The sequence below is a fragment of the Cricetulus griseus genome, chromosome 2 (genome assembly GCF_003668045.3).
Source record: "Cricetulus griseus strain 17A/GY chromosome 2, alternate assembly CriGri-PICRH-1.0, whole genome shotgun sequence".
Lineage (NCBI taxonomy): Eukaryota > Metazoa > Chordata > Mammalia > Rodentia > Cricetidae > Cricetulus > Cricetulus griseus.
This window is the reverse complement of record NC_048595.1, coordinates 303,813,413-303,840,321: the sequence shown is the minus strand read 5'-3', so window position 1 is coordinate 303,840,321 and position 26,909 is coordinate 303,813,413. Positions and strand designations below refer to the sequence as shown.

The following is a 26,909-nucleotide window of genomic DNA, read 5'->3' as shown; positions in this document are numbered from 1 at the left end:
TCCTGAAGCTGTTTCAAGTCCCTACAGATTAAGAGGTAGTCAAATCGATAACAACTACATAATACATAAAGGATGGATGCAAATTTTATAGCAAAGAAATTAATAATTAATTCATATCTGTTTACTGTAACAAAAATTTGTTGTCAGCTCTTTCTGGTTTAACAATTCTTGAGTCAAGATTGATAAATTATATATGAAAATATGACTGTTTAAGGGAAAATGCCGCTAACATAATCATGTTTTGTGATGTTTATGAATGCCACATAAGCTATTGCACATAGAAACTCAGGCACTGTTCTTTCTACACTGTAGCATAGTGGAAGTAGCTAATATCATTATAGTATCCAGCAATATTAAATTTTTTATGTCAACAATTAAAAAGACAATATTTTCCACACTGCAAAGGCTTTGTTGAATAGTAAAAAATAAATGAATGCTATAATGTCAAAGATAGTCATTGCCACAGTTGAATTTACCCTGCATAGCACAAATGACTGGACAATGACAATTTTGTTTTAAAGTATATATGTAAAAGGCTTTGTCCCTAGGATACAGCTCTGAGTGGCTCACTATCTAGGTTGAAAGTGGTTATGCAGGATTGTATGTCCTATTTTTCCATGCCTACAGTAAAGATACAATATGGGAATTCAGCTTGGTAATTACTAATACACGACACAGACACAATTACACCCTGTATGCTGCATAAAGGAACCACTTGTGGTCTGCATCCATTACAAAGAGCAGTAGGGGGCCAACATGCAAACGACAAAATGCTTTACAAGACGGAAGGAGACCAGAAGAGTCGATGTACACAGATACAAGGACCTTGATTCTTCTAGCAATGATTTAAGCCTCTTCCATCAATTAGCGTCCTTTGTCTCAGGAGCCTTAGCAGCATTACAGGAACTGAAAATAACAATGCCCAGACTCACACCACCCCTGACCTGTGCTGACATTTCCACACCCTGTTGCTATGTTTGACCTGGTTATTCAGATTACTTAAGCAATAGAAAATGGTGTGTGTGTGTGTGTGTGTGTGTGTGTGTGTGTGTGTGTGTGTGTGTGTTTACCATAGCAAAAACAGTCTGTGTATTTGTTTAAAAAACAGCTTATTTAGAATGCCATTTCTTAAGACAGAAAGCCATCTTCTTCCTAAGATGTCACTTTTTCAGGTGGCTTTTATTCCATTTTAAAAATGAAAAGAGAACAATCTGCTTGGGTGAAGATGACTCTAAGAAAGTGATTAAATAGGGTCTGTCAGGGGATGTACTCCACCAAGAGTGTCCTACCCTGAGGGACTACAGCAAAGTGAGTCAGCTGCTCTCCAGCTACAGTGAGTCACAGAAGTAATTTCTTTCTGTGAAACTTTTAAAGTTTTGAGTTTAATTGCAAGCAGTAAGTGGGATTTTTATTATAACCGAGTTTCCTGTTAATTATTACATGATGTACATTATTTTACAACATTTTCCTTAAAAACCTTTTTTTTCCTAAAGAAAAAACCCTTACAATTATGAAATTTTAAGACCTTAAAAAAGTTACTTATGGCAGTTTGTCAGGTTCTGTGAAACAAAGCCTTGTCTTTCAGAAAATGTTTACAATCTATGAAGGGAAAAAAGTATCCTGGGGCTAAAGTGTTTACTGGCACCTAGAAGTCTGAAGAGAGAGTCCAGCCTGTGGTTTCTGGAGGGCACTTTATCATGGCCTGTGTTCCCAAAGGTTTCTCTGAATGAATAGAACTGGATTACTCAGCCTTCTATTCCACGCCTATTCCTCTCCATTTTCTTTGGCACGACAGAGAGCCAGGCTATTTTTAGTTAAGCAGTTTTCTATTTTTAGACAACTGCCAGTTAGAAGACATTTGTTAGGAAAAAAATTTAAACACACACACACACACACACACACACACACACACACACACACACACACACACACGAGGGAATGGAGCCTCTCCCCACATATTGCGAAGCAGCCTTCAACCTGCAACTCCAGGCATTTCAGCTGCTTTCAATCTTGGAAAAATAAAGAAAAATTCAGAGTTCAGGGTTTTAAAAATAAACCTACCCTCTGGCTAACAGACCATAATACAACAAGCTGTTACTATGTGAAGCAGTGACTATAGAAACAAAGAACATTCTCCAATGGTTAAACTAAGAGAAAAAGTTGAAGAGCGATTAGGTTATAGGAATGTTACACAAGTATGAAACATTTTCCAGCCCCTCAGCCAAAGTATCCTATTTTAGAATAAGGGGGTGGGAACTCCCCGTCAAGTTAAAACAAGGGTGTGGGATACAACTGTAAATTGAACTTTTTAGTCAAACTTCAGGCAGATATACACTGCAGTTTGCTAATGTGTTCTATGATATTTTTTCTAAAATTATAACCACCTGTTTACAGAGCAACTCTATATTTAAAAATGTAACCCAATGGGAAATCAGACCCCCACATATCCACACCATAGACAAACATGGTCTGTAAATACATTTTATGTCTCTATGTCACTGCATTTATATATTCTTTTATAACTTATATATCAAATGCCTGAAAATAATTAGTCTCATTTTTACTTTAAATGGGAATAAGTGACTTACATACCTGTTTAGCACATCGTTACCATTCTACTTATCACTCAAGGTCATACTTTCTTCTAAAAATCTACCATGAAGGACTGGAAAGATGGCTCAACCAGTAGTTGAGAGCATTTACTGCTTTTGTAGGGATGCAAGTTTAGTTTCCAGCGGGCACAATAAGTGGCTCAGAACTTCCTGTAACTCCAGTTCCGGGGATCCATCATATGCACACATCAGCACTCCATAAACACATGATTAAAAAACAAAAACCTTTAATGTTCATCCTGGCACACCTTTGGGTGCTCATAGTTGTAATTTCATTTCCCTCTGTTAGCACACCCTATTTGTAGTAACGCTTCACCAGAGTTCAGATCACTGGGCTTCACTGCAATCACAATTGCATCTCCAGCAGCCAGCAAAATGCTTGGCACTTGGACTTCAGCTTCACCCTTATCTGCTGAATGAAACGGTGAACACGGCATGTGCTTCATCCACACTAGACTGTCAGTTCTGGGGTGGGGACAGTGAATATGTTACTACCATTTTATTTCTCAGGGCACTTAGCACCAGGTCTTGCATTTGCTTTCTAAATATTTGGGAAAAAATAGATGATACATTGGCTTTTGTTTAAATTTCTAATTTTTGTAAAATGTTAGTTCTTTATCTAAATGTTATATTATTAGCATAAACTATTATATATCCCCAAGTCAAGAACTCGTTGTTTGCTATCTTCTTTCTTCTCTTGAACTTTCTCCTTAGCTTTCAAAGTACAACCCATTTTTATAACTCAACAGTTTACAACAGACTCCGACATCTTTTACAACTCATAATCCAAATTACAGGCCCAGGAGAGAACTCAGTGGAAAAAAAAAAAAACCTAGCTCAAGGGAGGGGCCTGTAGCTTAGAAGTTGTATTATTTGTCTCTGGTCAGACAATGGGTATGTTATGTTACTGTAACATTGCTTTGGGGTGCTGGGGATCAACCTCACTGCCTCATCACCTTGTCCATGGTAGGCATATAGTTTAACACTGAACTACAGCCCCTTGAAATTAGTTTTAAACTCTTATCTTTAATCCCAGTTGGTGGGGCTTTAGAATTTCTACTTCTGAACATTAAAACTAACAGATGAAATTTTATAATCCTGCTCCCTAATGCAGAAGTGGCCGTCCAGCTTCTGTTTCTTTCTGTATATGAAATCAACTCAGAACAGCCACAGTTAAGGAGAAGCCGTCACTGGAGTCCAGTTGTATGCCTTTATTAGGTTGTATCTGATCAAGATCATCCTCGCTATCTCAATCTACAAGAGTGCTAACTCACTAGTACACTTCCTCCTATCTATAGAAAGCCTTGATGATGCATAACTATGTATGAGATTACCAGTTGCATTTGGCTATTGAGTACTTAGAAGTATATCCAGACAATAAGATAGATAAAAGATCTGAGCTTTCATTTAATGTCAATATATATAAGTATATAAGGTTAGTGGCTTCACTTACTGATCATTGCTGACCTTTTTCAGCTTATTTAATGTTGGGTTCAATTATACAAGACAATTCACATGACAGAAATGACTCCATTTATCATCATATAGATGCTAAATGTAGAATTTATTTTAAAATGTATACATTAAGACAGAACATAGCTCAGTAGGAGTACTTTTCTAGAAAAATCAAGATCTCAGGATTGAACTCCTATCAACACACACACACACACACACACACACACACACACACAACACACACACCACTACCACCACCAACAAAATACAAACAAAAACAAAACCCACCGAACCACATATAGCAAGTTTGAGAATTTGAAAGAGTATCATGGATTGGTTTGCAGTTAGTAGCTGTTCCTAGGATCATTGTAACCTCAGTTTTCCTCTCCATGAAATGGCCTTCTTGCTACTAAAGGCATGGCATTTGTTTCTAAATAAGGGGAGATTTGCATGTTATTTTGAAAAATATAGCATATAATTCAGAAATTGAGTTATTATTATTAACCCATATATCTAATCTTTGGTAGTAATTTTTTTGTGAGAATAAACACTCATTTATAGTTACTGTTTATAATGCTACCTCCCTTAGAGCAGTAGCCCTAAGTAGTCACTGGGTCTATTTACTAAAACATAAAGATAAGAGATTTAATTGATATGAAGAGGCTTTCAGAATCTAATTAACCTCCCAGTTAGTCATTAACTCTATGACCTTTAGAGATAATTGACAGAAAGTTTCTTTTCCTTATTCAGTCCCTCCGAAGTGGCTGGATTTCAGGGTAACACAAAACATGCTGGGAATACCAGTGAGATGTAACTAGATAATGGGGCAAATAGGTAGCCACTGGTAAAATACAGTGTGCTTCCGATAACCTATCTACTCTGTTGTGTGTACATGTACCACTAATGTAATTACAGTTCTTTTTTAACATAATTTTTATTGATTCTTTGGGAAGATTACAGTTATTTCTTTTCTTTTTGAGATAGGGTTTCTCTGTGGCTTTGGATGCTGTCCTGGAACTAGTTCTTGTAGACCAGGCTGGTCTCGAACTCACAGAGATCCTCCTGCCTCTGCCTCCTGAGGGCTGGGATTAAAGGTGTGAGCCACCAATGCCTGGCTCAGTTATTTCAATATTGGGTTTCATTATCATTTTCAGACTGTCCCAAGGAGTCTTATGACCACGGGGGCAATGAAAGCAATGGAAGAGGTGCTACCCTTCTTCTGAATCACCCTCCACAATCACATTACACTTCCCCAGCTAGTTTGGACTTGGACATAGAAACTTCCTCACCTGCTCTAGGAAGCCACTACTAAATGATTGCTCACAGAGTAGGGGAACATAGTGCCTAAATGCCCCACTTGCCCTAAGTATGGCTTGCCTGCTGAGTCATAATGGGCATTAATGGCACTGCCTGAAAAAGCCAACTCTCTTGCTTGAAGAATTTGTTTCATTGACTATCAGTTTAAAGAAGCATCACTGACATTATGCTAAGATTCGATTTTGTAATATGACCCTAATCAGTAAAACTACCAAGAAGAAATGTTCCACAGTTAGACTTTCAAACACCATTCAAAAGAGATCAGAATCAACTGGAAACATGTCAAAAAAGCACAGTCCAATGTCACACATACAACAGTCACATTGGAATCAGAATTTTAGGAAGACACCACCAGTGATATCAGACTATGCCAGAGGCAATTTGACACACGGATCCTTCTTGCTAAGCCCAGATGAAGGCCCTGAAATTTATTCTCCCACAGCAACCAATAGTTCTTGGCTTAGAAGCCATTTTGTTTTTCTTGCCAGAGCTAGACACTATATTTCTCCTAAGTTTCCTGTATCTTTTAGGTTTTAGCATGTATCTATGTGGGTGTATGTTTTGTCAATGAGTGTATGTCTTTGTGGAAGGGCACACATGCCCGATGTACATGTGAAGGATACAAATAGATTTGCCTGTTGTTTCTCAAGTTCCAGCTTGTTTTGGGGACAGGGTTTTACACTGGGATTTGGGTCTTGCTGATTAAAGCAGCTTTGTTAGCCAGAAAGCACCAGGGATCCTCAGCTAGTTTGACCTCTCCAATGTGGGATTTACGTGGGTTCTAGGAATTGAACTCAGGTACTCTTTCTTGCACAGAAAACATTTGACTGGGCCATCTTCACAGCTCAAACTTTGTTTTCTGATGGAACAACAACATTTACTCATCTCTAGTTGACTTGAAGAAGTCACTTTTATTATTAGAACAGATCAAACTTAAACAAAAGCCCTCATAAACTTCATTTATACCACAGTGACCATCAATAAGTTGGTGTACACTGAATGCCTACTGTGTGTTATCATCATATTCCTCAGTCAACAAAAATGGATGAAAAAGCTAGTCTTGACACAAGGCTGTGCTTTCAGATGCACAGTCCTTTCTGCTCTGACCATCCATGATTCTCTGATGGCTCTGTTGGTTTTGATGCTGTAAAGCCACCAGAGCTGTGATGTAAGAGTAGAGGAAACCCAGTTTTACTGCCTTATACATATAAGGTAAGCAATCTAACATGCACAGTTTTGTTCAACAATTATTTTCTTAATAAATGAGATGCAAAGCAGATTTTTATGTTTACAAAACATATGCAAGTGAAACAAAAGCACTATTTTAGAAAAGAAATGACTTTTAAAATCTGGTGTATAAAAAGCATTGTAGTCAGCTGGGTAGTGGTGATGCACACCTTTAATCCCAGCACATGAGAGGCAGAGGCAGGAAGATCTCTGTCAGTCTGAGGCCAGTCTGGTCTACAGAGTAAGTTCCAGGACAGCCAAGGCTATACAGAGAAATCCTGTCTCGAAAAACCAACCAACTAACCAGCCAGCCAGCCAGCCAGCCAAACAAACAAACAAACACCATTGTAGTATGGTTATGAGAAATACGAATATATCTGAAATTGTCTTTTCTCTTATTAGGACAAACAGAAATATAATTTCCAGTTCTTAGTAAAGGTTTTAAAGATACACACAGAAAAAATTAAATTCTAAAAAAATCTCTTATAAAATTCAGTTTATTTCTTTCTCATTGAAAATCTCAATATAGGTTTAGATATTTATGGGATATGCAAATATTTTTAATAATTTAAATAATCTATTGAAAATAAGTCTATACTTGATTTAACATCCAGCAGGGGAAGCTTCTTGAGTCATTAGCCACGTGAACTATTTCAGTTATATTGTATGGTAAATCTATGAAATATTTGTAATGTAAATGAAGGATATTTCTTTATACTTCTTCATAAAGAGGACTTTTTCAATAGAAATGACTAATTATAAAGTTAAGCAGTGGTACAATGTTACATCAAGCAAATTTAAAAGAGTAACATGAAAGATCTACCACCTCCCCATTAACAAGCTTCAAGTTAGAGACAAAGAACAACCCTGCACCACAACCCCATCCACATGGTAAGTGCTCCCCTATGGTCTAGAGAGCACTTGAAGGTGTTTTCTAACCAAATTAATTAGTGAGGTTACTGATTGACTGTGGCCCGAGGTAAGATGTGTGTCTAGTTTTACCAAGTACCGAGTTCCAAACTGGTGTCTTTTGTAAAAGAATGTTTGCACTCTGTTTTCTAAAATTACAGTGCTGGATCTCTATACCACTTGCCACTTTTGAAATGGATCCCTCACACTTCATGTTGAAGACTAAAATGATGATGAATTGAAGAATCCATGTTAGTTTGAGGGCACAGTTAAGTAAAACACTCACTTTTCACTTTTCAGACCAATGTGGTCTCTCTGACCAATGGGTCAGGATCTTCCCTATTCAACACAGCCACTAGCCCACACATGGCCACAGAACACTTGAGATGTGGCTACTGCTATTGAGGAAATGAATCATAAGTTTCACTGAGTTTTATTTCACTTAAATTTGAAGAGCTCCATGTGGCTAGTGGTTGACATAGCAGAGGTGGCAGGTCTAGATAGTGGTTTTTTTTTTTTTTAAACATATGGATACTGTATTTATATTCTTATCCTCCTCCTTTCCCCCTCCAACTCATCCTATGTCACTCCACCTTATAAAATGCATGGCATCTTTTCCTTTAATGATTATTGTTACATATACCTACATGCACACACACGTATAAATAAATACGTAAATACAGTCTCCTGAACTCATCAAGTGCTGCTTCTATGTATACATTTTTAGAGCTGACCATTTCAATATGGATAACACACTTGAAGGCTCATTCTTGGGGAAGACTGATTTCCCCTTTCTCAAAAGTCATTAATTGCCTATAGCTCTTCATCAATGGGCAGAGCATTGTGAGTTTTCCCCCATCCACATTGACGGACAATCTTCAGGTCTTATTTAAGCAGCCCATTGAGATTTCATGGGTTCTGCTTCCCTGTCACATATAGGGGATAAAAGCTTGTAGCTGTTGTCTTGGTCCTCTGGCTCTAACTAGCTTCTTCTTCTGTGATGTTCCCTGAGGTTTAAGTGTAGGGGTTGTGTTGTAGGTGTTACAAGTTGGGGCTTGGTACCCTATGGTCAGTTGTTAGCTGCATTATGACTAATTGTAAATTTCTATAGTGGTCTGTGTCATAAAACATTTCACTGGGATATGAAAATACTGTTTTTATACTTTAAATGAGCGATATTATTCTCTGGCAATGACTTGATAATGTGTGTTTATTTTTGCCTGCTTATTCCATTTAATGCATCCCGAGGACCTATTACTCTTCAGACCTTATGATAAAGCTGGTGTTGATGTTGAGTAACTAGTTAAAGTCCCTGCCCCTCGGAAGTTTCAAATATAGTGTGTAACTATTAAGAAGGTTATCATATTAATAACTCTCAGTGGTAGAAGACAGAGCACAAGATGACTGGTATATAGGAATGCACTTAATACAATGGTAACTTCCTCATGGCTCACAGTTTGGGACTTTACTTGAAATAAGGATAAGTAAAAGTCAAAGGCCTAGTACAAAATCATGAAGATAAAGCAAATAGAGTGTAGAGAGGTTGTGCATGGGAGAATATGTGTTGTGTGTCTGAAGCATAGGATGGGGTGTCAGGACAAGGTCAAATGGGTGACAAGCAAAGACAGAAGGGAAATGGCAGAGTCACATGGCTTTCTGAGCCACTTTAAGAACTCAGAGTTCTCAAGTTGCTTTGGTTATATTTGCACTTCAGGCATTCCATGGCAGGTAGCACAGGGCAGGAATTCAACAAATCTTTGTTTGGTGAATGATTGAAGGAATGGAAATCCAGAAACTACCAAACAAGGAAGCAAATGTGTTTTTGTGCTAAGTACGTCTGCATAATATAAGCCTATGGCATACACAAAGTTTATGAATCTATATTTTGTAACTATGAATTATATCGGCTTGGCCTGTATTACAGGGTCAAGTGAACAGGTAGTTTTTATATTTTATACCCAATATCAAATTGTGTAATACTGATCTGCAATGAAGTGCACTTCTACTTTTTGTTGCAGTTACTCTTCAACAAAAATTGTACTCACCAATCTTTACCCAGCTCTGCAAGAGCAGTTAGACTGTGTATAACCTTCCAGCAATACTGTGAGGCAACAAAGGTTAAAAGCTATTTTAAGGCCTTGTACATCCTAATTTAGGCCTTAACTGTTACTGCACTTACTGGGCAAAGAAGAAACATTTTAATGTAACAATGGCTTCTAGGTGTCTTTAAACCAAAGCAGGACTCATGTAAAAATTAAGGTAAATTTTCCTCTGTCCACCTGTCCATCCATCTGCCCGTCTGTCAGTCTGTCTGTTTCTCACAGATGTCTTACACACACACACACACGCACGCACGCACGCACGCACGCACGCGCACAGGGGGAGACTCATTAATCAATCATGCATCTAAAAATAAAAGCTGTGACTCTAGGGTTTCTTTTCTAATAGGTGCTAATCTCATCCCTGTATTTCCTAGGGAGCTGTGCAGGACTTGTATTTTGTTCCTGTTTACACACAGTAGCTGGACTTCTGGCCCAGACTGGATAACTCTTCTGCAGAATAGTTGAGTGCTGAGAGACTCCTTGTTGGCCAGGTGCTAAGTACCCTCACATTTGGGCTTCATGTTTGGTAGACACGGAATAGTGGCAGTTACCATTAATGGCAGTTACCATCAGACTCTTTTTTTTCCAGAGATCACTTGCCATGTTCCTGAAGCACACATGTGCTAGCATGTAGTGCTATTGAACCGCCAGTGCCCATTTTCCTTTCAGCAGCTTACGTGGTATTTATGGGGCATTGCTCCTTTGCTTCCAATTGTTCCCAAGCCGGTTTCTGTATTTGGTTTTACACCTTCAACAAGAGCACAGAATGCAGACATCACCTCCCTGGGCACAGTCCTATAGAATCTGCATTCTCCAGGTCATTCTTAGGTATTTACCAAATGCTTCTTTAGGAATACAGCCCAAGAGAAACTTCCAGGGTTTCTCCCATTAGGAGAACAATGATGATGGGGCAGTTCTTCACACTACCTGAATTTCAGAGCCTTGTAAGCCAGCACTTGGGTAGATATCTAGTTTTGTGTTACAGAGCCAAATAAAATGGACTTTCTTCAAAGGATGTATTTAAATACAATAGCTGATTTTGTTTCCTTTTTAAACAATGGATTATAATTTTTAACACATTTACTAAATCTGGCATATTTATATAATGTATCTAAACAGATATTCAAGCTGCATTATGATACAATGGGGAAAAAAAAAACCTATTTCAGTCTATCTGTTAAGCCTTTGTGTGTCTCTGTGCCATTGTAACAGTGGTGCTAATTATCAAGCAAAGACATGGTAATTACACAGAGCTTTTTGCTAAAAGGAGAAATCTCTTTTCAACACCCACACAGTGCACACTTTCCTATGACCCTCTAACACTTCTCTGGTGTGGCCCAGGAATCTTCACTTCAGTCTCCATGTTAGATTTTCTCCTCTCCTCTCCTCTCCTCTCCTCTCCTCTCCTCTCCTCTCCTCTCCTCTCCTCTCCTCTCTCTCCCCTCCCTCCCTCCCCTCTCCTCCTCTCCTCTCCTCCCCTTTCTACTCTTCTCATCCCTCCCCCCTCCCCTCCCCTCCCCTCTCCCTCCCTCCCCTCCCCTCCCCTCCCCTCCCCTCTCCTCTCCTCCCCTTTCTACTCTTCTCATCCCCTCCCTACCCATCTCATCACCTCCCCTTCCCTCCAGCTTCTCTCTCTAACCTTTCCCTCTTGTGGGCGTTGGTGGCGCACGCCTTTAATCCCAGCACTCAGGAGGCAGAGGTAGGTGGATCTCTGTGAGTTCGAGACCAGCCTGGTCTACAAGAGCTAGTTCCAGGACAGTCTCCAAAGCCACAGAGAAACTCTGTCTCGAAAAACCAAAAAAAAAACAACAAAAAACAAAACAAAAAAAACTTTCCCTCTTGTGAGTAAACTGTAAAGGCTTGAGGGACAGAGACAATGGTCCAAATGGAAAATGGAAAACTAATGACCCTTCATGAACATATTACACTCCCCATTAAACTTACCCAGTTAAATGTATTCCATTAAATTAAAATGAATAGGATTAAAAATTTTACCCAGGAGTAGTAAACTATCTTCACTTTAAACTTTGTTAGACCTATTCTCAAAGTGAATTCTTGTAGCTACAGATCCATAGTCTCTATTGTAATTGGTGTACCGCTACAAAGCTTTGGAAGCTGGCATGGCTAATTATTTGAGGGAACATGTTATATACTGACTTTCCACTTCAGTCTCTTATCTCAAGTATTCTGATTTCAATGCCCCATATTGTTAAAGATGGTACATATGACAGAAATATAAATGTTATTAGCTAGAGACTGTGCCTTAAAATCCTCTCCACCAACTGTTACTTCTAAAATGCAGGAAGGCCATATTGGAAAGAATAAATGTTACTGAGATAATCCATCAGGACACATTTACATGTTGTATTCACTCAAAATACTGAGCCACAGACTCTTGCTTTGGCTAGAAAGTTAGAAGCCTAGAGTGATCAGAGATTTAATATGTTTCCATCATATTCAAAATAATGAAATTAGAACTTTACTGAGATCTTGAATGGCTACTTCTAAAAATTATACTGTCACAAAGGATTTTCAAATTATTTGTGTAGTGCTGGAATTGAGATTCTGAATCTCCTGCGCTCAGGAGACCCTCTACCATGGAGTTGCTATCTTCAAACCCCCTTCATTTTCTGAGATGAGAACCCTTCAGCTGGTGAGAGAGTCAACTTGCCACATAGCATGATAATGCAAATTTCAGACTCTTGACCCAGTGTTCATATCACATCCTTAAAGAAATCAAGTTCTCAGATGCCCATCCATAGAGGCCTATGAAAATATCAGATGGGGTGTCAAACTGCAAGTCACCTTCAAGTCAGATAGCACACTCCTCTGAAAGACTCGGCATATAAATTTTCTAGATTAAAAACTCATGAAAGAAGAATTTAAAAGTCAACGTATTTTTCTAATCCATCCAGTAAAGTTCTATTGCTTCACATCAAATGAAGAGCAGTCTAGTCCAAGAACATCAACCCCAATGTTGGAGTTTAGGTCAGTCTGTTAACTTAGAATACATCTTGTTACAGCTGTAGTATGTGATAGGGTTTCGACTATAAAGTTCACATACATAAAAGCCCTTGAATTTCACAACTAACTAGTTCTTTTACACTTGTTTTTCATTTTGGGGTTTATATGTAGGTGTGGAAAAGACCTCTCTTAAAGGCAGGCAAATTTTATTACTAATTAAATTTGAGGATCCAGGCAAGTGCATGGCTCAATCACTAGTCAATGAAAAACAAAAGTGACACAGAGTATCTCCACCACATATTAAACATGGTTCACTGATTTTTTTTCCACTGAAGTTGTATCTGGTCTTATTAGGCAAATTGACAATATGAAAAACAAAACCAGTAAATTCCAATGCTTCTGAAAACTTTCAATAAAAACAAAGAAATAAGAATTAGTCATTATTAGAGGTGGATGCAATAAAAAGAAGGGGATACAAGAGGCTTGTTCATTTGATCAGAACTAGTGCTGAACTTTTGTGTTTTGTTTGAGGCAGGGTTTCTCTGTGTAAAAGCCCTGGTGGTCCTGGAAAATGATTTGTGGACCAGGCTGGCCTGGGACTCACAGAAGTTCACGTGTTTCTGTCTCCCCAGTGCTGGGATTAAAGGTCTGTGCCAACATACCCAGTGAAAAACATTTTTATAAAGCTGTTCTTACTTTCCTAGTGAGATAACCCTAAAAATAAGAAGTGATACATGTGAAAGATTACATGGTTAGAACGAATATACTTGAAAAAATTTTGATTCTGTAGGGAAACTATTATATACTTAAATTGTAAGTATATGAGAGTTTACCCTTTGGATGACATTTCACCTGACTGCAGTTCCCAACTCTGGTGTCTGGATACACAGTGGAAGATACTGCTCACTCAAGAAAGAAGCAGCCACTGACTTGACCCTGGAACTTGATTTCTAGATCCTACATAGTTCATCATTTTGCCACTTCAACTTTCATTTTGAGAGAAATAACCAGGGTGGCAGAGTCACAGCTGGGGTAAAAAGCCTTAAAATATATACAGGAGTAGGAACATAGGGAAAGATTTGGGCAAGGCCCACACCACAAGGCTCTGCAGAAGCCCAGGGTCACAGCTCCTGTGCTCACCTCTACGATATCAGAGTTCGTCCGGCTCTCATGCGGCTCATTGTACTCTGTGTATTTGAGAAGCACTTTGTCCATGTCGGTGCTGGCATACTGGAACAGCTTGTTGGTGCTGTTGAAGATGATCAGTGCAATCTCACAGTCACACAGCACGCTCAGCTCGTAAGCCTTCTTCATCAATCCAAATTTCCTCTTTGTAAATGTCACCTGGAAAAAGGAAGAATTTTTAAGGCAAAAACCTTACTCGTGTGTGTTTTATGTTTTCACACTACTTTTGTTTCTTTTGCAAAACAATGGTGTAGAGTTGCCAGAACCTTGGGCACTAACACATTCAAAGACAAAACAAATAATCTAGAAGTGATTTCTGCCTAGAATTTGAAAATGTGTGATTTCTAGCTAGTGGTAGTAGAATGGGAAATTATAGATACCAGATTTAATTCAAGACATTTAAATAAGATGACGGAAGAAACAATCGGGTTTCTTTGAATATCTTAAAATGGTAACTTCAACATGTTTGACAATTTTCCCATTTACAAATCTAGAGGTTGATTTGTTTTTTAGTCATTTGAAGATTGGGCATGGCATTCTAAACCTGGTATTTTAGACCTGTGTTTAAACAACACACACACAAAATTGTTTAGTATTGTGCCACTTAATTGAAAACACTTGGAGGCCACTCTCAGGTATTGCACTGTACTCTCCAGAAACTTAGCTGTGTCCTGGGAAGTGTTAGGATTTTGGTGTAATTCGTTTTACTGTTTCCTAGTTTTTTCTTTCAGGCCAGTAACTTTATCTTTGACCTTTTCTTCTTTTAGTCTAATCTATGACCAAGTCCCATAATTCCTTCCCTACAAATATCTGTCAAGTTCACACTTGTCTATGTCCCAGGCAGCCCCACCATTTATATTCTTATCATGTTGCCATGGGCAGCCTCTCGGCTTCCTGGCCTAATAATCTCCCTGCCTGGAATCATTGCCTCCACAATTCATCTCATTCTGCAAAACCTTACCCCACACTCCTTTCCCTCATGAACTGTCTCCAACAGCACCTGCCTCCAGTTTCCCAAGCTTTTTACGTGCCAATGCCACCAGACATAAATGCATACACTTCACTTGTACAATTTCAGTGTTCTTTAAACTTCAGCTTGTCCTGCTGGTCTACCCACACAAAGGCATGGACATCATTAATTAAGAAACCATATATATAGTTCAGTGTTTCCAAGCAAGCATGTAGCATATCATTCCCCAAAAAGATTTCCAGGAAATGCACTATGGCTGAGAAACCTTTAAACTACAACCTGCTTCCCAACCCTATGGCTAACAGTGTTGTGTGCAGCTTTGCTTATTTATTTATTTATTTGAGAAGCATATATAATTTTTTGGAATTTGAGTGTCATATTTTGGGCGTCTCTGACAGTTTATTTAGCTTTTTTTTTCTCTTTAAATGCAATGGATCTTGTCCAAGTCAGGACACTTTTGACTGCCATTTATTTGCAACTCCCAAATCTAGATTCCCATTATTTTCTTTTTTCTTTGTCTTCACATAACCAAAGATAGCCAATGAATGTACTCCAGTGTGAAACTGTCAAAGCATCCCTGGGCCATCCAAACCTCCAAAGTTCAGTTTCAGCATTTACTCTAGCATCTCTTTCTTCCATATTACCTAACTCATCATAAGGGCTTGTGGTAATATTTTGTTTATGATATAACAAATAAAGCTTGCCTGAAGATTAGAGTGCAGAGGTAGCCACACTAGTTAGCCACAGAGGCTAGGTAGTGGTGGCACACACCTTTAATCTCAGCCCTCAGGAGACAGAGGCAGATAGATCTCTGTTAGTTCAAAGCCACCATGGGCTACATGAAATTGATCCAGTCTAAAAGAGAAACAGAGCCAAGCAGTGGTGGTTCACATCTTCAATCCCAGTACTTTGGAGGTGGAAACAGGAAGGGATATGGCTGGGCAGAAAGAGGAATATAAGGCAGGGCAGTCAGTCTGAGGATTCAGTCTGAGGAGGCAGTCTTCAAACAGACTCTCCCATTTGGTCTGAGCATTGGTAGAGGTAAGAACTCTAGTGGTTGGCCGTTCTGCTTCTCTATTCTTTAAGCTTTCACCCCAATAGATGACTTAGAGTTTTATTATTAAGACCAATTAGAGTTTACACCACAAGTGCAGGATCCCTAGAAATGAATACTAAGAAAATATGTGTTCTGGTGACACGAAGAGTCTCTATACTGAAGCTGCTTAATGGTGTTGCTCTTCCTGATGACAGCATCATGCCAAGCTTTCTGCCCTTGCTGACTATCCTTTGGAATACAAAGCTCTTTTATCACAGCTCACACAAATCAGCCAATCTCTGTTCAGACGTTATTTACATTTTAACTTGGGCAATTTTGCTCCACGGTAACTATCAGTATTTAACCGTCTATGTCTTTGTTTGCTGTTTTTCTAAAGTGCTTCTGATAGAAAAACGTAGCATTCTATTTTCATATCTATCATACTTCTTTAGAAAATTTCATTCTGGTTCATTTCATTTGCATGAGTTATAACTGACACCAAGGATGGGCAGAAGACTTTCCAATTGGAATTGATAAGTAAGCATAATCATTAATTGCAGTGATCTAGTCACAATATATTTTAATGTTTCTTTGAGATGCAATTTTAGACATGAATCTAACTGCATATTTGTGTATTATTCAATGAAACAGACTAAAATGTATTAAATATAGACGCACTGATGTAAAATAGCTTCACATATATGGAATCACTTTTAATCAGACTTCTTGACTACCTAGTGTAGGTAAACCATCTCAACACGGTATGGTTCCAGTAGTACTCAAATCTTAGAATTTGGGACATTATAGCAATCATCACCAAAGTATATTTAGGACAGAAATATCACAAAACCACTATTTGTGTTTACTCTTAGATGCTTCTCAACTTTTGTGTAACCAAATAAGTTGCTTGATAATGCATATTTATTTAATAATACCTGTCAAAAAATCAATGCATATAGCTTCTTTTCATTAAAACTGCAATCTGAAATGGTGACTGTATTAAAGCAGCTAAGAAAATATCTTCAAAATCTACTCTTAGTTGCTCTAAATTTAATTCTGTATTATGTTCATATTCTTCATGCATACTCAAAATGTATTTTATAATGCTTTTTCCCATTGTTCATAGTTAGATAAAATTGTTTTAAGCATTAAGCTTTCCAAAGAGATCTGGGATATTACTCTTCATTTAAAATATGCCACTCAATGACAAAGATTGCAATTCAGAGCTTTTATACTTAAATATAATAATGTATTGTAATGATTACATTTTTCATAGCCTGACAATAGTTTGTAATGGGGACAAGTCCATATTTCTATTTCAATAGCATATTTTGACCTTAGGTGATACAGAAAGCTGCTTTTACAGCAGTTAAGTAAAGATGCTCTTTCCAAGTGTTTACATCAATCGGGATGCATCAAGAGAAGAATAAAGCCAATATTATTTAAGTGGGCACTGTAATTCAACATCTAGTTTTCAGAATTAAGGAGATTTGATAAATACATTTGCATAACAAGAAGAACTACACTGTAAGCACTGACAGTTTTATTTTCCTATTGAATCTTTCTACAGCCCCACATGCAATGATCATGATGTATGAAGATATTTCAATATTAGATTTTTATAGTAACTCTAAGTTTTAAGTCCCACCACATGTACAGATCTCACATAATTTCTGACAATGCTATTAAGGAGGCATGAGAAATTGAAATTGGAATCTGACATGAAGACAGTCATATTTCCTGAATGCAGCTTTATATAAAGAATGAACATATATATATATTATATATATATATATATATATATTATATATATATTAACTTGGGCAATTTTGAGATGCCCAAATGGGCAAATTTGAGATGATTACAAAAAAAATGTAAATATATGAAATCTTGTTAGAGACCATTTGTACTGAAGACTTTTCTACATGTCCAATGTTAGGAGGTGCAATAACTATTTGGTATTATTTAGTCTTCTCCATGTTACACATTTGTGCTGGATGTTATAATTTCTATTACATAAAATAGTATTTCTTAAGTTGATGTCAATTCTGTGACTGGAAGAGAAAAATCGCCAAATGCATCAATCAATGTTTGAAGGAATTTATTCCCCTTAAGAACAAACTACATTATTTCACCAATACCTTTCTGTTTCTTATCATGCTTAATAATTTAAAGTGGCATTATCTCATTGTTTTAATTTAGCTTTTGTTTTCAGACCAAGTTTCTCTAGAATGAAAAAGAAAATTGAAAGATATGAAACCAAATGAGATGATTACAAAATAAAGTTTACTCTCCTGGAAATTATTTCTTATGTTGTAGCTGGTCAGAACAGCCTGTGGTACTATGACCTCTTCCGTTCCTTTGGACCGCTGCCAGAACTGCCACCATACTGCAAAGCTTGGTTGAAATCATAACATGCTTTCACTAAGATGCTTTCACTGTCATATTCCTTCCTCATTTTAGTTGTCCGGTATTAACTGATCTGGTATTAACACATTCTCTCCATGTTGGCATTGATCACTCTTATTTCAGCCTCCTAACTGTTGGGATTACAGGTGTGTACCATCATGTACTGGTTCCTCCAATAACTCATACAAGCCTTTGTTTTCAAAAGCATTCGGATACCAGAGTTGATTGCTTATGAGTTTGTCTTTCTTGCTGACATTTTAGTTCCCTAAGATTCCAGAGCAGCCTTCACACAACTAACTTGTGGCTATGGAATGACTGGTTGCTGAATAGTAGATTACAGAACAGAATACTCTATTTTAAATACTGTTGACTGCCTCAGTATAGTTTTCTGTTAAAAGTAGATATTTGGGTTACTTGCCTTTTGGCAATTTAACCTCTTAAAGATATGAGATTCTGGACTTGTATACATATAAATATTCTAACAAGTTACTGTGGTGAATCTTGAAAGAAAGCAATTATGTTATTTTGAAATTTGTATTATGACAAGCAGAGATTGTCCATAACAGAATACATATTTGTAGATTCACCAGACTTCAAGAAAAGTTCGATGAAAAGTGTTTGAGTCTGTGCTTGGATGGTGCATCATGAAGGGTAAAAAAGTGTGAAGACAGATATTTATTTTTATGGCTGTAGACAAAGAGGGGAAAAATGTAGGATCGAAGGATAGGGAGGGACGACTCAGTCCATAAACTGCCTACTGTGCAAACATAAGCACCTAAGTGTGGTTCCTTAGCATCCACATAAAAGCAGATGTAGTACTCATTTGTGTCCAGGTATAGGGGCCTGGGGGTGGAGTCAGGTGGGTCCCTGGAGGTTACTGGCCAGGCAGCCTAAATGATCAGTGAGCTACAGGTTCAGTGAGAGACCTGGTATTATAAAATGAAGTGAAGGGGGACTGACAAAGATGTAGAGAACAGACTTAGAGCCTCCCCATGCAAGAGCATGTATACCCACATGCATGCATACACACATACACACAGACATTTCCCCCTACCCTCACATGCAGAAGAGGCTGAAGGGTCTGGGGTAGCTATTGTTGTCAACCAAACATTCTTTGTACCTTCTGATGAGTTGGGACTTTTAATAGATACACATTTGTGCATTTAAGAATAGCTTACTAATTGAAAAATTATACTGAAAAGATCAATTAATTAACCAACACAAAGTGTGAAGGAATCTCTAGAAAGGCGCTGTGGAATTCAGTCACTTTCTTGTCTCAGAAAACATGTTTACCAAAGGCTTAGATGAAAACTGAAGGCATACTTATTAGATATGCATGTAACATAAATAAAGAAAGCAGAGCTAACACTATATAGATGGTGGACTCTACAGCTAATACAGACTTTAACAAATTGAGTCACAAATGAGCTGAGTCAAACAGGTGATTTTGAAATTACCATTCACAGATTTTTTTAAGCAATTGATTTTTGAAAAACATGGTAGATTGTTTTTGGGAAAAGATCTGAGTTTAGAACATCCAAAGTAGTAATAAATTATCTTTACTGATCTGTTAGAGTAACCTTTGGTGACTATATCTATGCTATATGTTATACTCTAAGAAGATGCTGACAAAATCAGATCACTGATAGAATGACAAAGAGGCTGATGCAGGGTCTGCAACTAAATCTGGAAAGCCATTGGAAATATTTGCTACTTTTAATCCTTCTACATGCAGAATGCTAAAAGCCAAATGCTAAACATTTTCTAAGGTTTAAAGTTTTGTGCCTGTATGATAAGGCATGTGTATCTGGTCTTGTTCTAGAAAGAAAAGTACTGCTAAATATCATCCCCTCAAGAGAAAGGAAATGTGTAGTAATGAGAGAGAAGAGTGGAGCTCAACTTACTGCCCTTATTCTTGTTCTTACTGCCCTTGATCTTGTTCTAGTATAGCTTGATGTTGAGGTTTAAACAGTGTGCTTCTAACCTGACCAAGAACTTGTCCTACAGCCGCTCCTGCAGTTTTTATGTCTTCACACTTTATGCCTAGAAGGTATCCACTTTTGTGCAGAAAAGAATATGAGTGATTACTAACTTCAAAACAAGTACCCTCTACTGTAGTGTCACTCTACATGGTCCTTATGCTTTAGTAACTTAATTTTATCAGTTTATGATAAGTATCACTTTTAAATTCCATTTACCAAGAAGTAAAATATCACTGTGAATTGGTGGCTAGGGTCCATCCACTTGTGTTACCTCAATTCACTTATGTTTACTTTAGAGTGTCTCAACTGCTTCATGCTTTCCTTGAAAGTTGGAGCCATTTTCTGTTCTTCATTGTAATCTGAATTACAAAATAATAACTGACTAATATTTATTGGATGGATGGATACACGAATGGAGGAACTGTACATGTTTTCTTTACAAAATGGAGGGTTCAAAATAAATTCTCATATATGCTCAGATTAAATTAAAAGGAAGCTTACCACCAACAAAGGACATGTTCACATAGTTCTTTTATGTTTTTGTCATTTTAACTTATAGTGAAAATATACGTTCCCTGTAATTAAGCTAAAGAGAAAAACTGAATGGAATAATATTCTGTTTGAGTTTGTTGATGAAACAGGAGCATATTTTATCATGTAATTGTTTTAGACAAGAACATTGGTTTTGGTAAATTTTTAAAGATGGTCAAAGACTTTTTACTCAGCAATTTTACCACATTTAATAGTATTGCCTATAGGCTGTAGTTGGCAGTTTGTCATCTCCCTTTCTCAGGTGGGTACTATGCATACAGAGGTGAGTGGCCTTATGTAGTTATACAACTAGTCCCTAGATGAACTAGAAATAATACCTTTTCCATACATAATGCATGTTTCTCTAGTCATCATGCCTTCCCTCTTCTAGGCAGAAACTCATGATGGCTTAGACCCAGCCCAGTGTTAGCTGAGCATGTAAATGCACCATTTTTTATTTGCTTAAATAACTATTGGACACGCTCCTGAGAACAGAATTCTGACGAAGACCACTGATTCACATAAAGGTAGCTTCCTAGGTTAAAATAATTAATATTAGTCATAATAAATTGAGAACCAGTGGTTTCTGCTTCCACCAATATACCAGATATGCTTTTGTGTGGTTCTGTAGCCATGGCTGCCCTTAGATACTCAACCATTCCCACGAAAGCTGGTGAGAACCACATACAAGCATGAGTAGGCACATACTATTTCTATATTTATAGATGTTTCAGTCTCCCAAAATGGGAAGTGCTTTTGCTGGCAGCAAATACATGTCTGCTCACAGCTAGAATAAAAATAATGGAACTGCGATTTCCACATAGACATTGCTACACAGGCAGTTTAAATACCAAGTTTTAAAACCGGAGGTCTGGTCCTGTGTGGTTTCTCCCATGGCAGGGAAATTAGCTTGGCATAGTGTGTCATGGGAAGGGTATTTTTGGTGACCTCTGTCCTTCCATACACTTGTCTCACAACCCTTTACATTCCTAGTCATCTCAGAAGGACTTAGCTCTACATTGACAAAGGGAAAGCTTGTACCTTACTGGGAAGAATTCTGAAGGAATCAAACAGACTAAACTTTGCAAACAATAGCTACCACACCCCTAAGAATGTCAGAGGCCTGAACTTTAAGGTTTAGTACCATCTCAAAGGGATGCAACATTAACTTTGTGTAGAGTCTGAAACCACAGAATTTGAGGCCTAATCTTAATGAAACTTTTTGTATTCAATGAACAAAGTGATTCTTAACTCACCTACCCTCCTTGTCACACACCCTCCTCCTCTCCCCTACTTTCCACCCTCCCTTTCTTTTTTCCTTCCTCCCTTTCCTTCCTTCCTTTCTTTCTTCCTTCCTTTCTTCTTTCCCAGTGCCAGCATCAAAACCAGAGCTTTCTGTAGATGAGTAAGCATTTTAACACTGAATAAATGTACTCTGCAGCCATATTTTTAACTCATAAAGCAATAAAGTAATTGTCATTTATTTTAGAATATATTGAAATATACCCAACTAACTCTATTTTCTATGATTTTACATATTGCCATACCCCAAAATTATTAATATAACTTCTTTATATGAAAGTAGTCATCACCCATATCATTCCCCCTCTGCCACTAAGATAATCTCCATTTTCCTAAGTTGAGGGAGATAAACGAGTAATGAGTGACAAGAGGTGTGGTTCATAGAGACAATGTGCTCTGTAATAATCCACAAGCCACTGGGTCTTCCCATGTGTTTAACGGGTTAGGGATGGAGTCAAGAGTCTGTAACAACAATCTCTAATTGAAAAAAGGAAAATGGTCCTCTAAACGCTCCATTTTGCCCTTCCTTGCTCCTGTCCGTAAGTAATGGCACAACTGTTCTGAGTATTCCTCTTTAGTTTTATTTTGTTTAATTCAGTCTGTCATTAGGAAGGCTCCGAGCTCTAGGCCTGCTGATTACTCTCAGTGGGAGGAAGCGATGCCATTGCAGACTTGTGTTCTAGACAAGCGCTCCTTTATACAATGATGGGGCATGCCGTCCTAAATGAAAGGCCCTTTAAGGAGCAGTGAGGGCTCTTTTAGGCAGAATGCTACCATGTGCTTGTAACCCTCAAGCGCAACTTGCGATGATGAGACAGCAGTGTGTTCTGTTGCAAAGGAGACCATTGTCCTCCTTAGCCTCCAGCAAACGGAGCCATACTTCAGACAAATACAGCAGCCTTTCCACAGGATTTTAGTACTGGTCCCTAACTTTCCCAACACAATAAACCAACTATAATAAGGGGCTCTGAGTATAGAATATAGAACTCTATCAGCCCCTTCCCCTAAGTCAACACCCATGATGTCCAAATAAAAACTTAAATCTTGTGCACTGGTATCTTTAGGGTGGATAATAAATAGGAGATCACAATCAACTGAGTGCCTATTGAAGACTGTAGGCTTTAAAAGTGGTTTCTGAGGGCTTCTGATACATTCGCTTATGTAAGGAGAGGAGAGGCCGGTGTCAATCATTCAGTTTGCCAGAGTTTAAAAGAGTGGCCAATTGTGAAGTATAGTAAAGTACACTTCAAAAGAGCATCCTATCGTGCAATATTTTGGACATACTTGCACATGCTGTTTGGGTCCAAGAGGGTTCTGAAAGAGCTGACTTTCATGTGTCATCTCCAGCAGCAGTTAGGCTGCTGTACCGCACTTCATCTACTTAAGATACACACTTTGAAGTGGAGAAGAATTAAATAATCCAGATTAGTATGGGGGAGGGGGCAAAAGGTTGTTTACAGCCAAAATGTACGTAAGTTAAAGGTCAAAGAGTCCTTCGTTCCCTGCTGAGCAAACTCAGGAAGCACATTTGTCTATGCCTTCCTGTCATAACAGGAAGAGAGTAACTTCTTCCTTCCCACAATGGCTTCAGTTTTACCTCCCAACTCCAATATTTTCTCCCTGAGGGCCTTCCAAATCAATCCCCACAAGACAGAAGGCAGGAGGCTGCCTCAGCTGTAGTTTCCAAACAGTTACATTTGTTGAAATGTTATTTAAATGTTAGTGATGTCTTATGCTAAACTGTTCCAATTTAAAATTAAAAGTCGAATTTCCAAACATGTAATTGGTTTCTCTTATTCCCATTAGTGGTCTAACATATTTCAAGAGAAACACAAATACACACTGCAAATGGGGAATTTTTAATCTGTTTAATTATGTTATTTAATTTATTTTTGTTGTAGCCATTACTTTTTGGGGAAAAAATCCCCAAAAGCTTCCAAATATTTTTTCCAAAAGTACAATGGGTTCTAAAGTTTAGAATAATGCTTTCATCATAAGTTTGAAAGTATTCCACTTTAAATGAATAAATTATGATGCTAAAGGGAGTTTTGCCTGTGAAAGACATGACTTTTAAAATGCTTACCAATGTTCCTTTTAATTCACAGTTCAGAAGAACTTTCTTAGTTTATGTGTTCTATTTGTAATGCTCATATTGCTAGTGTTGATTTCTCAGTTAAAAAAAAAGTCACATTTAGTGTGTGTATGTGCGAAGCAGGAAGTGACTTGAAAAAAGGCATGGTGTGAGCATGTGTTCACAGAGACAAACGGGCCACTTAGGGTCAGCTTTCCACAAAAAACATGGAGATGTTTGAGGTGCAGTATTCTTAAAACTTTTAAGTTGTTTATTTCAAATAGAAATTATGTCAGATACACAAATTTGAAATGAGACAATAAAACAACTCTAGCATGTAGAGAAAGTACTTATTTTTTAAATGACGAACACTTTCCATTCAAGAATTTTAGCCTCTCAGATTTTCTACAAACAAACAAACAAAAAAATGAATGTGTTGGGCATCAGTTGGGACAATATACTAAAAGATTTGTTCTCTTCATTATTTTAAGATTAATTCGTGAAAGAATAATGATGCACAGGGCACTAGCTAGTAGATATTTCTAGTATGCATGAGTGTAGCCTAAAAAGTCATCTCTGAACAATACCATTCTTAATACAACCACAATGCCCCCACATTTCATTTTTACAGAGTGACCTGAGCATAATTTTTACACAAGTTCAGGGAAATTTATTATCAGTTAAAATGTTATTAAGAAAAAAGGTAAAATAAACATCATTATGAGATATATACAAACTTACTTAGCCTCAGAAAGAAAAGAACTCAACATTATTTTTTTCATTGAATCTCCTATTCTGCACCAGTGTCAAGACACCTCATTGAAGAAGGGTAGTTCAGCTATACCGTATCAACTATTACTGGCAAGGATGAAAATGCTGTTTCTGGCAACATGGGAGGAAGTGCATTTGACAATGGGACTGCACACCTCTGCTCTCCAAGGCAGACCAGAATTTACCAAGAACTTTTGTCAAAGTAATTAATTTTCATTTCTCAACTATCTAACTTTCTACACTTGAAGAGTGAATCTATCACATTTCAACAAACTTTATTTAGGTAGTTAGATATAATCTCCAAATTTAGAATTGTAATCAGCCCTTTTTATTTGCTCATATTCTCAATACCATCTTGAAGGGAAGTTACACCAAAAATTCCTGTGCAACTTGAGCTAAATTGCTAAGAACTGAAAATAGTTAAAAGCAGGTTTTTTCTTTTCTTTTCTTCCTTCCTTTCTTATTTTTTTTCAGTTCAGTGCAAAATGTACCAGATTAAGCTGGAAAAAAGTCACTATGTACAAACTACCAGTGGTAGCATCTACACTGAATACACTTCTGCAGGCCTTCCCTAACTTGCTGCATGTGCCATGGGTTTCAGAAGCCCGGGAAGAAGGAATGTTAGAAAATTTAAAAGCTATAAAGCCTGAGTCATTTTAATTTGTAAGAGGATTCTCCTGACTTTTTTAAGGGTGATGATGCTGATTGTCTTTAATATGGGTTAAAGTTACTGCACTGGCAATTATGTGGAATTTTCTTTGCTGGCAAAAAACAAAGTGTCAGATCTGAGGGAAGCAACGCAAACATAGGCATTTAAATCTGCATGCAAGCTTACTATCTTAGGCCCTAGATATGCTACCTGCAAATACTTCCCTCTTATTCACATATTTAGATGTCCTTTTGTTGCACAAATACATTGGAATTTTATTATGCTAGTCCCTTCAAAGTAGGAAGCCTGAAAAATTCAGTACAAACATGAGCAAATAGTTTTAGGCTTACTGAGTTTATATACATTGTTCTTCCTCATGGGACAGATTTCTAATTATATTTTGTTTGTAAAAATGAGTCATAAAAAACTAATTAAAAGTCCAATTGTTTCAAGCACCAAATCCAAAATGTGTAACATATGAACAAGGCCAAGACTAAATGGCTGCCTAATCAGTAAGGATCAAAGGTAACAAAAACAGGGATAGTGGGGGTGGGGAGAAAGAAATCATGGTTACCATATGCTTGGAGGCACAATTGATAAAAATGGTGAAAAGTATTGTAAAAACATTTGGTCAATAACACACATTTGAAAATTGTGTTACCACATATACAGGATTTCAGAAATGACTTCCACCCACCATAGTCATAAGACCTGCATTGTGCATGTCTTGTGTGCTCTTCCTTCAGGGCACACAGACCCTACTCTCTGCAGCAACACTGCTCTGGATGGTTCTCTAGCAGCCTGTAGGCAAGGGAGCTTCTTTGTGTTCTTGCTCTACTCTGTTCCACTCCCCTCCTGACATTCTTTTACTATGGTAGAGCTCCCTTGGAGTGAAGACCCAGCAACTTTTCTTTCATATGCTACCCAGCACAGGAGCTGTTTTGATGGGAATCACAATGACTGTAAGAAACAATGGCTCGAAGAGCATGACTCCTAACAGGAGGAGCATGTATTGAGCACTTGAAATGCATCACTTCATATCTGCACTGGAACATGGTGGCTACTGTTTAATCCTCACTCTACCGACTAAGTTCAGAAAGGCGAAATAATTTGCTGGCAGAATGTAGTTTAGTATTAAGCTATTAAGCTACTGTAACTGGAGAGTAATATTACTAAGTGTAGGGCTGGGACTAGAAAAAGGTTTATATGTCACTAGAAGTTGGACTCTTGTCTCTTATATTTTATAGGATACAATATGCTATGACTGAAAAAAGACATGAGGTAAAGGCTTGCTCTTTTAGCCATTAAGATATGGTAGATGTATCACGATATCCCTGAAGGAAGTATGTTTTGTTCTGAATATGAGGAACTTGACACTGGATCTTGAGCTTCTGATCTTCACTATGAAATCTTGGTC

The 26,909-nt window shown here is 37.7% G+C and overlaps 1 protein-coding gene across 9 annotated transcripts in view; it reads right to left on the bottom strand.

Annotated features, from left to right (window-relative positions):
- Window positions 1-26,909, bottom strand: part of Mef2c (myocyte enhancer factor 2C) — a 145,753-nt gene that overhangs the window by 63,739 nt on the left and 55,105 nt on the right. For all 9 annotated transcript variants that reach the window (XM_027401793.1, XM_027401789.2, XM_027401792.2 and 6 more), the window contains exon 3: window positions 13,727-13,930. In XM_027401793.1, the coding sequence (XP_027257594.1) occupies window positions 13,727-13,930 (204 nt within the window). The remainder of the gene's footprint in view (window positions 1-13,726; window positions 13,931-26,909) is intronic.